General features: G+C 48.6%; 1 protein-coding gene across 3 annotated transcripts in view; it reads left to right on the forward strand.

Annotated features, from left to right (window-relative positions):
• The window catches only part of Galnt6 (polypeptide N-acetylgalactosaminyltransferase 6), a 38,564-nt gene that overhangs the window by 4,425 nt on the left and 23,545 nt on the right, over positions 1-10,594 (forward strand). For 2 of the 3 annotated variants that reach the window (XM_028782249.1, XM_028782251.1), the window contains exons 2-3: positions 4,530-4,760; positions 8,635-9,224. In XM_028782249.1, the coding sequence (XP_028638082.1) occupies positions 8,731-9,224 (494 nt within the window). In that variant the 5' untranslated portion in view covers positions 4,530-4,760; positions 8,635-8,730. Of the gene's footprint in view, positions 1-4,326; positions 4,410-4,529; positions 4,761-8,634; positions 9,225-10,594 lie in introns of those variants that run through there. The other variant, XM_028782250.1, reaches the window with a different exon arrangement.

Raw genomic sequence — 10,594 nt, forward strand, 5'->3', positions numbered from 1 at the left:
ACACATAGACATACACACAGATACATAGACACACAGAGACAGACACACAGGCACACACAAAGACACCACACACAGACACCATAGACATACACACACAGACATAGACACACAGATATGCACACATAGACACACACACAGGTACAGACACCCAGATATAGACACACACAGAGACACAGACACCCATATATAGACACATAGACACACACAGAGACACAGACACCCAGATATAGACACACAGACACACACCATAAACATATACACACAGAGACCCAGATACACACAGACACACACAGAGATACAGAAACACACAGACACCACACACAGATGACACACACAGATCCATAGGTACACAGACACACACATATAGACACACACAGACAGAGATACACAGATACAGACACTCACACACAGACACACACGACACCACCAACCCAGGAGGCAAGGCATAATCAGCAGGGCATGGAAGTGGGCTTGCTAACCTTGATACTGAGAAGGGATTGAACATAACAGATGTTGGAGTGGATCGGGAATTAGCGGCACTTGGTGGATTCCAGTATTACTGGAAGCCGTAGGCAACTGCTCAGATTAGTAGGCTTGGCTGGCAGTGTGTAGGCCTGAGGGCTATGGAGGGGGACGTTCCCAGCCATCCTAGGTGCCCAAGCTCAGTCCCCCATCCTCTGGAGATAGCCCCAGCCATTAGGACCATCTGACCCATGACCCCCAGCTTGTCTCGTCCCTACCCCCGCCAGCCAGTGGATGACAAAACTCAGTTCAGATTCCCTTTGTACCTTTCTTCAAGTCCTGGGAGGTTACAGAGGCCCTCCCTGGAGTCCTGGGCCTAAACAAAAGTACAGGTACCTGACCTAGCAGGGTCCCTGCAGACAAACCTCCTCTCTAGCTGCCTGTCATCTTGATTTTTAGGGACTTTTGCTTGGGGATAAGACAACAAAGAAGTAAGAAACGCCTTTGCATACCAAATGCGGATCCAGTTACACAGCAGTGAGGAAATCCTGTTGGGTTTTCAGTAGAAAATATTTGGATAACTGCAGTTCGACATTTTCCGTAAACTTAAAATGAACCTAGGTGTGCTGGCGGTGAGGGCATTTTGACAGACTGGCTACTGAAATAACTTTATCTCATTTTTCTGGAGAATAAGCCACATTACTGTAGAGCTGGTCCATGAAAGTGTAAGTCACTGGTCAGGGAGTGTGAGCCTCCCACCATCCTGTGGTCACACAGGCATCCCAGGGGCAGGGAGATTTGGAGATTATTCTGTGGTCTTTTGGTATTTTGACTACAGGAAAGGTCAGGCTGGTGGGCCTGATGACAAGAAAATCATTGAAGGAGGAGGAAGAAAAGGAAGAGGGGGAAGAGGAGGAAGAAGAGGAGGAGGTGGAAGAGGAGGAGGAAGAGGAGGTGAAGAGGAAAAAGAGGGGAAGGAAGAGGAGGGGAAGAAGGAAGAGGAGGAAGAGGATGAGGAGGGGAAGAGGAAGAAGAGGGAGAAGAGGAGGGGAAGAGGAAGAAGAAGGGAAGGAAGAGGAGGGGAAGAAGGAAGAGAAGAAAGGATGAAGAGGAAGAAGAGAAAGAAGGAAGAGGATGAGGAGGAGGAGAGGAGGGGAAGAGGAAGAAGATGAAGAGGAGAGGAGGAAGAGGAAAGAGAGGGTGAGGAAGAGGAGGAGGAGGAGGAAAAAAAGGGAGAGGAGGAGGAGGGGGACAGACATTTAGCCAGACAGTCTTGCAGTACCCTTCCCATCCTGGATCTTGCAACCAGCCTGTTCCCTCTCCACCATACACTTGGTCAGAGGGCCTCCACCCATAGCTATTGAAGAGATCTGTAATGGAGCCAATTATCTTGAGCAAATATCCTGTATGGATGCCACGGTGGCAGCTTCCTTCCCGGAGGCCACGTCTCTAGGCTCTCCCTGAGGTGTGCAGTTCATTTGATAAACAGGAAGAAACTTACAAAGAGGCCACCTGGCCAGCAAGGGTGTGTTCAGGGTGGCTGACCCTCCCTTCACTTGAGACGGGACCTCACTCGGTTCTTCCCAGATTCAGCATCTTTAAGCATGTGGGATTGGAGAGAAGGGGATGGCAGGGAGGGGGTTCAGAGTGGATGGGGGGCTCAGAAGAACGCAGTCCCTCTATACCTCCATGGGAGATGTAAGAGTCCCAGAGACATAACAATGATCTGAGAACTGAAGACAGAACCTGCTTCTGGGAGCTACTAGCTATGTGTCACCAGTGAGGTCATCCAACTAAAGCCATACCCACAAAACAGGCCACTGGATACCCGGATAGGAGTTGGGCAGCAAGCTAAGAGTAACAGCAGAACGCCACCTAACCCAAATCCTTGCAGGAAGTGCACCCAGCATCATTACAAAGCCAGTGTTGAATGTTTAACCCCTCTAGCCTGTTCCACTGATAAGAGGCTCAGTCACCGACTACACACAACCGGTACTTCAGACCTAGCCAGTGATAGAACGGGAGATATAGCCTGGCCTTTGGAGTCCAGGAGTCCAGGTCCCTGGCAGCGAAGAGAGACACGTTGACACAGGCAGGCTGAGATGAGAATGAAGAACAAGCAGAGACAGGAGGCCAGACTTGGAGGTGTGGCTTCCTGGTGAAAAGCCCTTGCCTAGCATGTACGAAGCCCTGGGTTAGCTCCTCAGAGCAAGGCATGTCTCTAGACTCAGAGCTGATGTACGTGTGGACCATTTAAAAGTCCCGTGGTGGTTTCATACTTATAACGACATCAGAAGGTTAAAGCACGTGAAGTAACAAGAAGTACCAGACATGTGATCATTTAAACTTCAGTTAACCTTCGTTTAGAAATATAAATTCTGGCCGGGCAGTGGTGGCGCACGCCTTTAATCCCAGCACTTGGGAGTCAGAGGCAGGCGAATTTCTGAGTTCGAGGCCAGCCTGGTCTACAGAGTGAGTTCCAGGACAGCCAGGGCTACACAGAGAAACCCTGTCTCAAAAAAAGAAGAAGGAGGAGGAGGAGGAGGAAGAGGAAGAAAGAGATAAATTCTGAGGGTCTTCATGTAGCCCAGGCTAGTTACAAACTCTGTATAGCCAATACACCTGAACTTGAGGTCCCTGTTGCCACCTCCTGAGTACTGAGGTTACAAGGGTCACTGTACCCAATTTATGCAGTGCTGGGAACAGAGCCAATGGTCTCATGAATGCTTGGCAAGCCCTTGACCCACTGAGCTACATACCTAGGCCGTGTTCTAATTTTATCAAGTAACATTTGTCATCTTCAATAGGATGAAATAATATTGAAAACTGATTATTCAGAATTTATAAACTAAAAGGCAAAAATAAAGTTTCCCAAACACCCTTGTTAAATCTGTAGCATCTATACCTCTCAGGTTATTAAAGCTAAGAGCTGCCTTGAGACTTTAGCACATGCTGTTCCCATAGGAAATAACCAAGAGGAAAATTTAATAAAGGAACGCAGTGTAGTTTTGGGTTTGTTGTTTGTCTTTATAGAGCTAAAGATGGCCCACACTGGGCAAGTGCTCTAGCACTGAGCTATGTATGGCCCAGGCTTGGAGCTCACTATTTAGACCAGGATGGTCCTGTTCTTACATATCCACCTGGCTTTGTCTCGTCAGTGCTGGGATTAAAGACATGCATCACCACAACTGTCTCTTCGTATTCTGGCCTTTTTTTAGGTCTAGCTTTTATGCATATGACTGTTTTGCCTGCATGTATGTCTATGCACTACATGTATGTCTGGTGCCCTTGAAGACCAGAAGAGAATGTTGGATCCCCTGGAACTGGAGTTCTGAGCAGTCGTGAGCCACCATGTGGGTGCTGGGAACACAGCCTATGTCTTCTGCAAGAACAGCCCCGTGCGCTTAGCTGCTGTACCATCTCTCCAGCCTTCCTACCTCCGTAATCTAGCCATTTAAAGACTTCTCATGAAGGTTCCCACACTCTGGGGCTATTTTACAGTGACGGGTTGGAATTGGGATTTGGGTAGACCCTGGGCTCTGCTCGCCGGAGCAGCGAGCGAGAAAGGGTGGGTCTGCCCGTTCTGTTTGTTCTGTTTGGGAAAGCTTTCTCAACTAGGGTTGGGGCATCTTTGGCTCTGACAGGCTGATGAGTGACAGACCCAAGGAAGGAAAAAGAGGTGGGGATGGACGCTCGCTCACAGAAGGGAGGGCTGTGAACACACCCGCTGTGGTCCTGAAGGCCAGGCTGTACAGGCCGGAACAGTAGGGCCATGCGCATGCGCAGGACTTGGTAGGTCGCTCCCACCGAGCCCTGAACTTAACCAAGTTCTACATTAGAGGTTATTCCTTTTCCAAGGCTGGTGGTGCTCACCCTCCTGGTCCTGGTCCTTGCTAACCACGATTCTAGCCATTGCATTCCACACGGAGCAGCCCCAGAGCCCTACGGTACGCGTGAAACTGTGTTTCTTGAGGGGTGTCTTCCTGTTGCCGTCATGCTGAGCCGACACTGTAGAGAGCAAGTCCCTTCCTGCCAAGTCTAATCACAGGTGTCTCGTTTCATTTCAGGATGTGGTTAGAACCTTGAGGAACTGCAGGTTCCAGAGAGAACACTTTAGACAGCCAGATTGGATCCAGAGAGCAGGCAGATGCTCAAGAACGCTTCAGTTTAACTCAAGGTCTCTCGCTCCGGGGGAAATAAAACAGACAAAAGTGTCCGCCTCTGCAAGGAACCCACAGGCAGTGCCTGGATGAGGGTGCTGAAGTGACAGGTGACTCCAGGAGGCCTTCCTGGAGGAGGTAAGTCCTGGCCTGCCTCTGGGCAGTATTACCCAGCCTGTGTCTCTAGTTGTGCCCACGTTTATGGGAAGTAAACAGAAAGATGGGTGAAGCATAGGCCACAGGGTGGCTCAAGAGTCCTACCCCATTCCGTAGAGCTCTGCCTGCAGTTTCTAGACTGAGGTTTGTAGAACAGCATAGCCTCTGGACCCCAGCATAGCTCAGTCCCTGGGAAAGAGTCTCTACACAGTCTTGATCCCCTTGAAGCCTTCATGAGATCTGTAGGGAATCCTGCCTTTCTCAACTGTCTGTGCTGTCTGTTGCCTTTCCATTAACTTGAAACGGGGGATGGTACAGGTTCAGAGTACCAGACAGTGTTTGCTGCTCACTCCTCCCTGGACTGGAACTGCTGAACCATTTTCTTATCTTTTTTAATTTTATGTGTGTGAATGTTTTGCCTGCATGTATGTCTGTGTACCCCTTGGGCGTCTGGTACCTGTGAAGGCTGGAACACAGCATCAGATCTCCTAGAGCTGGAGACACGGCGGTGTGACGTGTCATGTGGGTGCCAGGAATAGAACCGGGGTCCTCAGAGCAGCCAGTGGTGTTAACTGCTGGGTTGTTTCCCCGGACCTCCCATTTCTTGTTCTCTAAGGAGTTTTACATCCCTTGGGGAAAGGGGTTGCGCCATACACCCTATCATGTGCCTGTGTTCCACCCTAAGACCCAAACAAATATTGCTGGTACCACCTCTGCCTTCAATATGGCAGCTCCTGGGATCAGATTTCCAGGCCCCTCTTACCTGATGGCCGAGGTGCCCAGCAGGTGCTTGCTCACCTCAGCAGCTCCCAGGTTGTATTCTTCTTCCTAGAAAATCCTGTGCTGTTCCTCATTTCTCAAGGGCAGGTGGTGTAAAGGCAGTACCGGGCCCAGCTCCACCTGCAGGCTGCCCCTGCTTCCCTTTGGCCTCCCGCTCCCTTGACCGGTTTGAAATGTGCTTGGCTTGTCCAGACAAGCTCATCTGAACTTGGGTGACTAGCCCAAGCTTTTCCCAGTGTGATGTTCTGGTCTTTCTCCTCCGTTGGCCATTTCTACAGACTCCTACTTCCATCCAAAGCTTCCCCCCTTATCACTTCCCCAACTAATGGAGCCCTCTTTGAGGGGAGCCCTTCCCCATCCCTGCCTTTCCCTAGTCGTACAGAGCCTCTGGCACACAGCAGGTCTTCCACACGTATTGGTAGGATCAATACATGTCTCACAGTTCTTAATACAAAACAGAAATTTTTTAAAAAATTATTATTTTGTGGGTATGGGTGTTTTGGTTGCTTCTATGAACGTGTACCAATGTGTATGCAGTACCCTTGGAGGCTAGAAGAGGGTGCTGGATCCAGTTACAGACGGTTGTCAGCTGCCATGTTTGTGTTGGGTACTGAACCCAAAACCCAGCAATTAGTGCTCCTAACGGCTGAGCGTTTCTCCAGCCTCAAAACAAGAATTTCTTTCATTTGATTTTTGATACTATTATGAAAGAAACCATCTGTCTCCCCAGCCCAGGTTGAGACTGCTGGCCATTGAGTCTATCCTGACCATGGGTTTGCCCTCCATGTGCAAGGACCTCCCGACACCAGACTTTACTCAGGCAGGGCACTGTGGTGTTAAATAACAGCACTTGTCTTTTCTTCAGTGCAGATACAGGATCAGGGTAGGATATTGGTTACTCTCTCAGTAACCAGGCTGGTTACTACTACAGCCCAGAGTCACTTTTAAGAAAAACACCCAAGGCGTAATGACATGGCTCTGGCCAAGGAACACGTACCTGGGGGTAATGTCTGGGAAAGTGCACAGGGATTTATCAATTATAACAGCAGAAGTATCGAGGGTTTAGAAGATGATAGGATCTCTGCTGTGGGTTTTGCATACTTCACCTAACTTAATCCTCAACACAGCCAGCAGGCTGTTAGTGACACAATTTATAGATGAGGAAATCAAGGCTTAGAGGGATAAACTAAGTCACCCAAGGGTCACACGAGGCTGATGATAATGATTTTGAAAACTCAACTGTGCACAGAGATAAGACCGACAAGCTTCTGAGAAATGTTTTCTCTCTCAATCCTGTACCAACTCTAGCGGAAGGTGCTCCTCTAAATAGGGGGAACTGAGCCTGTGGCCATTTCTCTGGACACCAGCATCTATCAGCTAGTGAGTGATCTTTATACTACCTTAGCTCCCACAGAAAGCTCTACGGGTACTTGCCTCTGAGCCTTCTGGACTGGGATGCTAGCTGGTATGCACCCCCCTCTGCCTAGTTCTACCTGGAAGGTGTTGTCATCGAATCTTAGATTTGAAACAACAACAATTAAAAAATCATCTGAGCTGGAATTAGTGGCATGTGCTTATAATTTCATCTTGTGAGAACCGAGACAGGAGAATCACTGTGAGCTACTATGAGCTATATCGTGACCCTGTCAAATAATAAATAATTGCCTCTGAAGGGAGAGGCAGGCAGGTCTCTTTGAGTTCAAGGCCAGCCTGGTCTATAGAGCGAGTTCTAGGACAGCCAGGACTACACGGAGAAACCCTGTCTTGAAAAACAAACAACATATATATGTATGTGTGTATGTATGTATATGTATCCATATATGACATATGTGTATATATGTATATATGTATGTATATGTGTGTATATATGTATGTGTACATTTAAATATATGTATATATGTATGTGTGTATTTACATATATGTATATATGTGTATATGTATGTGTATATGTGTGTATGTGTATATGTATATATACATATGCATATATTTATATATGTATTTATGTGTATCTGTGTATATATGTATGTGTGTATGTACATGTATGTATATATGTATATGTATGTATATGTGTATATCGATATATGTGTGTATATGTATATGTGTGTATGTGTATATATGTATTGTGCATTTAAATGTATGTATATATGTGTATATGTACATGTATATGTGTGTATTTATGTATATATGTATATATGTGTATATTTATGTATTTATGTGTATCTGAGTATATATGTGTATGTGTGTATATATGTATGTATGCATATGTATGTATATATGTATATTTGGTGTGTGTCTGTGTGTGTCTGTGTGTGTTGTAACTGAGTAAATGCAGGAGAGTCCATTGGCCTGGCTAATTGATTCATTTTTGTCTTCAGAAACAGGCTTCATTCTCTGCCTCTTCATAGCTTCACCACACACTGAATTCACAAACATCATCTTTAACATGGCCATATTTTATAACTTGGCAAGTGGCGGCACACCGCATCTCTCTGCAGCTTGCCCGTTCACCCCACTGTTCTGGCAGCGGTTCGTGGCTAGGCAGTTGGTTCCTTTTGCTGTTGCAGAAGCTTCCTGGTGTGGCTGTCTCACAGCTGATTACAGATAGCTGCCCTTTATGTCAACACTGCTTCAGATGTTCTTGTCCAGGCCTCCAGGGTCACACAAACCAGTTCATATGACACACCGAGTGAGCCAAACATGGTGGTGCATGCCTCTCATCCCAGTACACAGGAGGCTGAGGCTCGAGAGTTGAAGGCCAGCCTGGGCTAATTAGCAAAAACCCTGTCTCAAAGTCCATAACAACCTGCGGAAGAAAGCACAGAGGCTCATGGAGTTCCCGTCTCGATCCTACCCTCTGAGCCATGTTGTTGACCAGTAGCGTGTTCCAGCTGAACTTTATTTTAATGGCAAGCTGTTTCCCAAAGCAGTTTCCTCCAGGTAAGAGAGATCCAGACCCGGTTATCTCAGTTTACAGCAAAAGGACAGTTTTTCACTGAGCCATACTCGGGCCCCGAGTCCCTAACTCCCTGCCCATCTCAGCAATGGCTAATTTTTCTCGTATCCCCTCTTTTCTCAGGTTGAGCCCCAAGCGTGGCTACCCTGGCGTATCAAGCTACTTCCAAAGTGAGGCATAAGACTTGGAGCTGACCCTGCCAGGGTCCCAGTTGGGAAGATGCGGCTCCTTCGAAGGCGCCACATGTCCCTGCGCCTAGCCATGCTGGGCAGCGTCTTCATGCTCTTCCTCTTCATCCGACAGAAGGATGTAAGCACCCAGGAGCAGGCCATGGAGAAACCGTGGCTAAAGTCACTAGCGGGCCAGAAGGACCATGTCCTGGACCTCATGCTAGGTGCTGTGAACAACATTAGAGATGTCATGCCCAAGCTGCAGATCAGGGCTCCGGAACCCCCCCAGACTCTGGTCTCCACAAACCACTCCTCTTGCCTACCGGGGTTCTATACCCCTGCTGAGCTGAAACCCTTCTGGGACCGGCCACCTCAAGATCCCAACAGCCCTGGAGCAGATGGAAAAGCATTTCAGAAGAAAGAATGGACCGATCTAGAGACCCAAGAAAAGGATGAAGGCTATAAGAAACACTGCTTTAATGCCTTCGCCAGTGACCGCATCTCCTTGCAGAGGTCCCTGGGGCCAGACACGCGGCCTCCTGAGTAAGTAATGCACTCTTAGGATTCTCTGAGACCAGAAGAGCCAGAGCTCTCCCAGAAGTGTAGCCAGGAGGGCTGTGGTCATTGGCCAGTGGTCAGGAAGAAAGCTGAAGGGGATTTGAAAATAGCCAGGGAGTTCCCTTAAGCCATCTTCTCTTTTGCTGGCCAATTGCCCTGATCCCAGGGGCTGGAGTTCAGGAGTACTGTGGTCTGGCAGAGACCCACGGGGACCCATGAGACCGAAACACAGTTATGGAGGGACACAGGACACAGAAGAAGGAAGTCAGGGCCACAGACCAGGATCCAGCACAGGGTACTGGAAGGTAATGGGACAGAGCTGTGGTTTCTGCAGCCCTGCCCTCAAGATACCGAGCCATCTGGGCCTCTGTTGAGAGAGGGAATTTCCTGATGACTGCTGTGTTGGTCTGGAAGGTCCCCACACTCTGGGTTCCCTCATGTGAAGGCCATAGCCCACCAAGTCATTCCAACTTGAAGCTCTTTACATTATTGGCTTTAGAAAGGGAGACACACAGTCGGATCTTAGAGCTGTCCTTACCTCTAATGTGTCCCCTGCTACACTCTCACTGTGTCCCCATGAAAGATGTTTCTGCTTTCCACACTTAGCCATTGTCCCTTTCAACTAAAGAGTTAGTTAGGAAAGAAACAAGTCAGACCTTCACTGAAGTCATGACTCTTTAGTGCCTGGGCCCTGGGGTTCCTCGGACTCGAACCATGTATTTCATAAGTAGCAGCTCGAGATATTAGGAACTCCTCAACAAAGCAGGACATTGTCGGAAGGGCAGCCAGAGTAGGAAGCTCAGGAGGCTTGGTGGTGGGTCCATACAACAGCTTCCTGACAAGGACTGAATCAGGGTGTCAGGGAAACTAGATCTCATAACAGAAGCCCTTCAGAGGCTGAGGCAGGAGGATTGCAAATGTGAGAGCACTCGTTTTCAGTGGGAGACTCCATCTCCACAAAACAAAATGGGTGTTTAGCTGTGTGGTCCTTGAAACTCAGGACCGGAGTCCTTACAGAGTCTGTCTGGATGGCGGGATAGCCGGGTGTGTGCAGTGGTTGCTGGAGATGATTGGGGAAGGTCCCGGAAGTTGCCAGCATTGGTAGAGTCAGATCACAAGGATTTGGAGAGGGCTTAGAAGGGAAGTGTGAATCCAAAGGACCTTTCTCTCACACTGAATGGTGACTGCAGTCACTGTCCTCAGCTGAACAATTGTCCTTAATGACTTGGCCCTCTGGGACCTCTGGACGGGATCTTGTCCTATGCAGTGTCCATGCTGCAGAGTGAGTCAGCCGCGGGGAATACTGGGCCTGAGAGCAAAGTGCAAAACTTGGCGGGGGGGGGGGGGGGGGGGGG

The sequence above is a fragment of the Grammomys surdaster genome, unplaced genomic scaffold (genome assembly GCF_004785775.1).
Source record: "Grammomys surdaster isolate TR1022 unplaced genomic scaffold, NIH_TR_1.0 724, whole genome shotgun sequence".
In the NCBI taxonomy this organism is placed as follows: Eukaryota; Metazoa; Chordata; class Mammalia; order Rodentia; family Muridae; genus Grammomys; species Grammomys surdaster.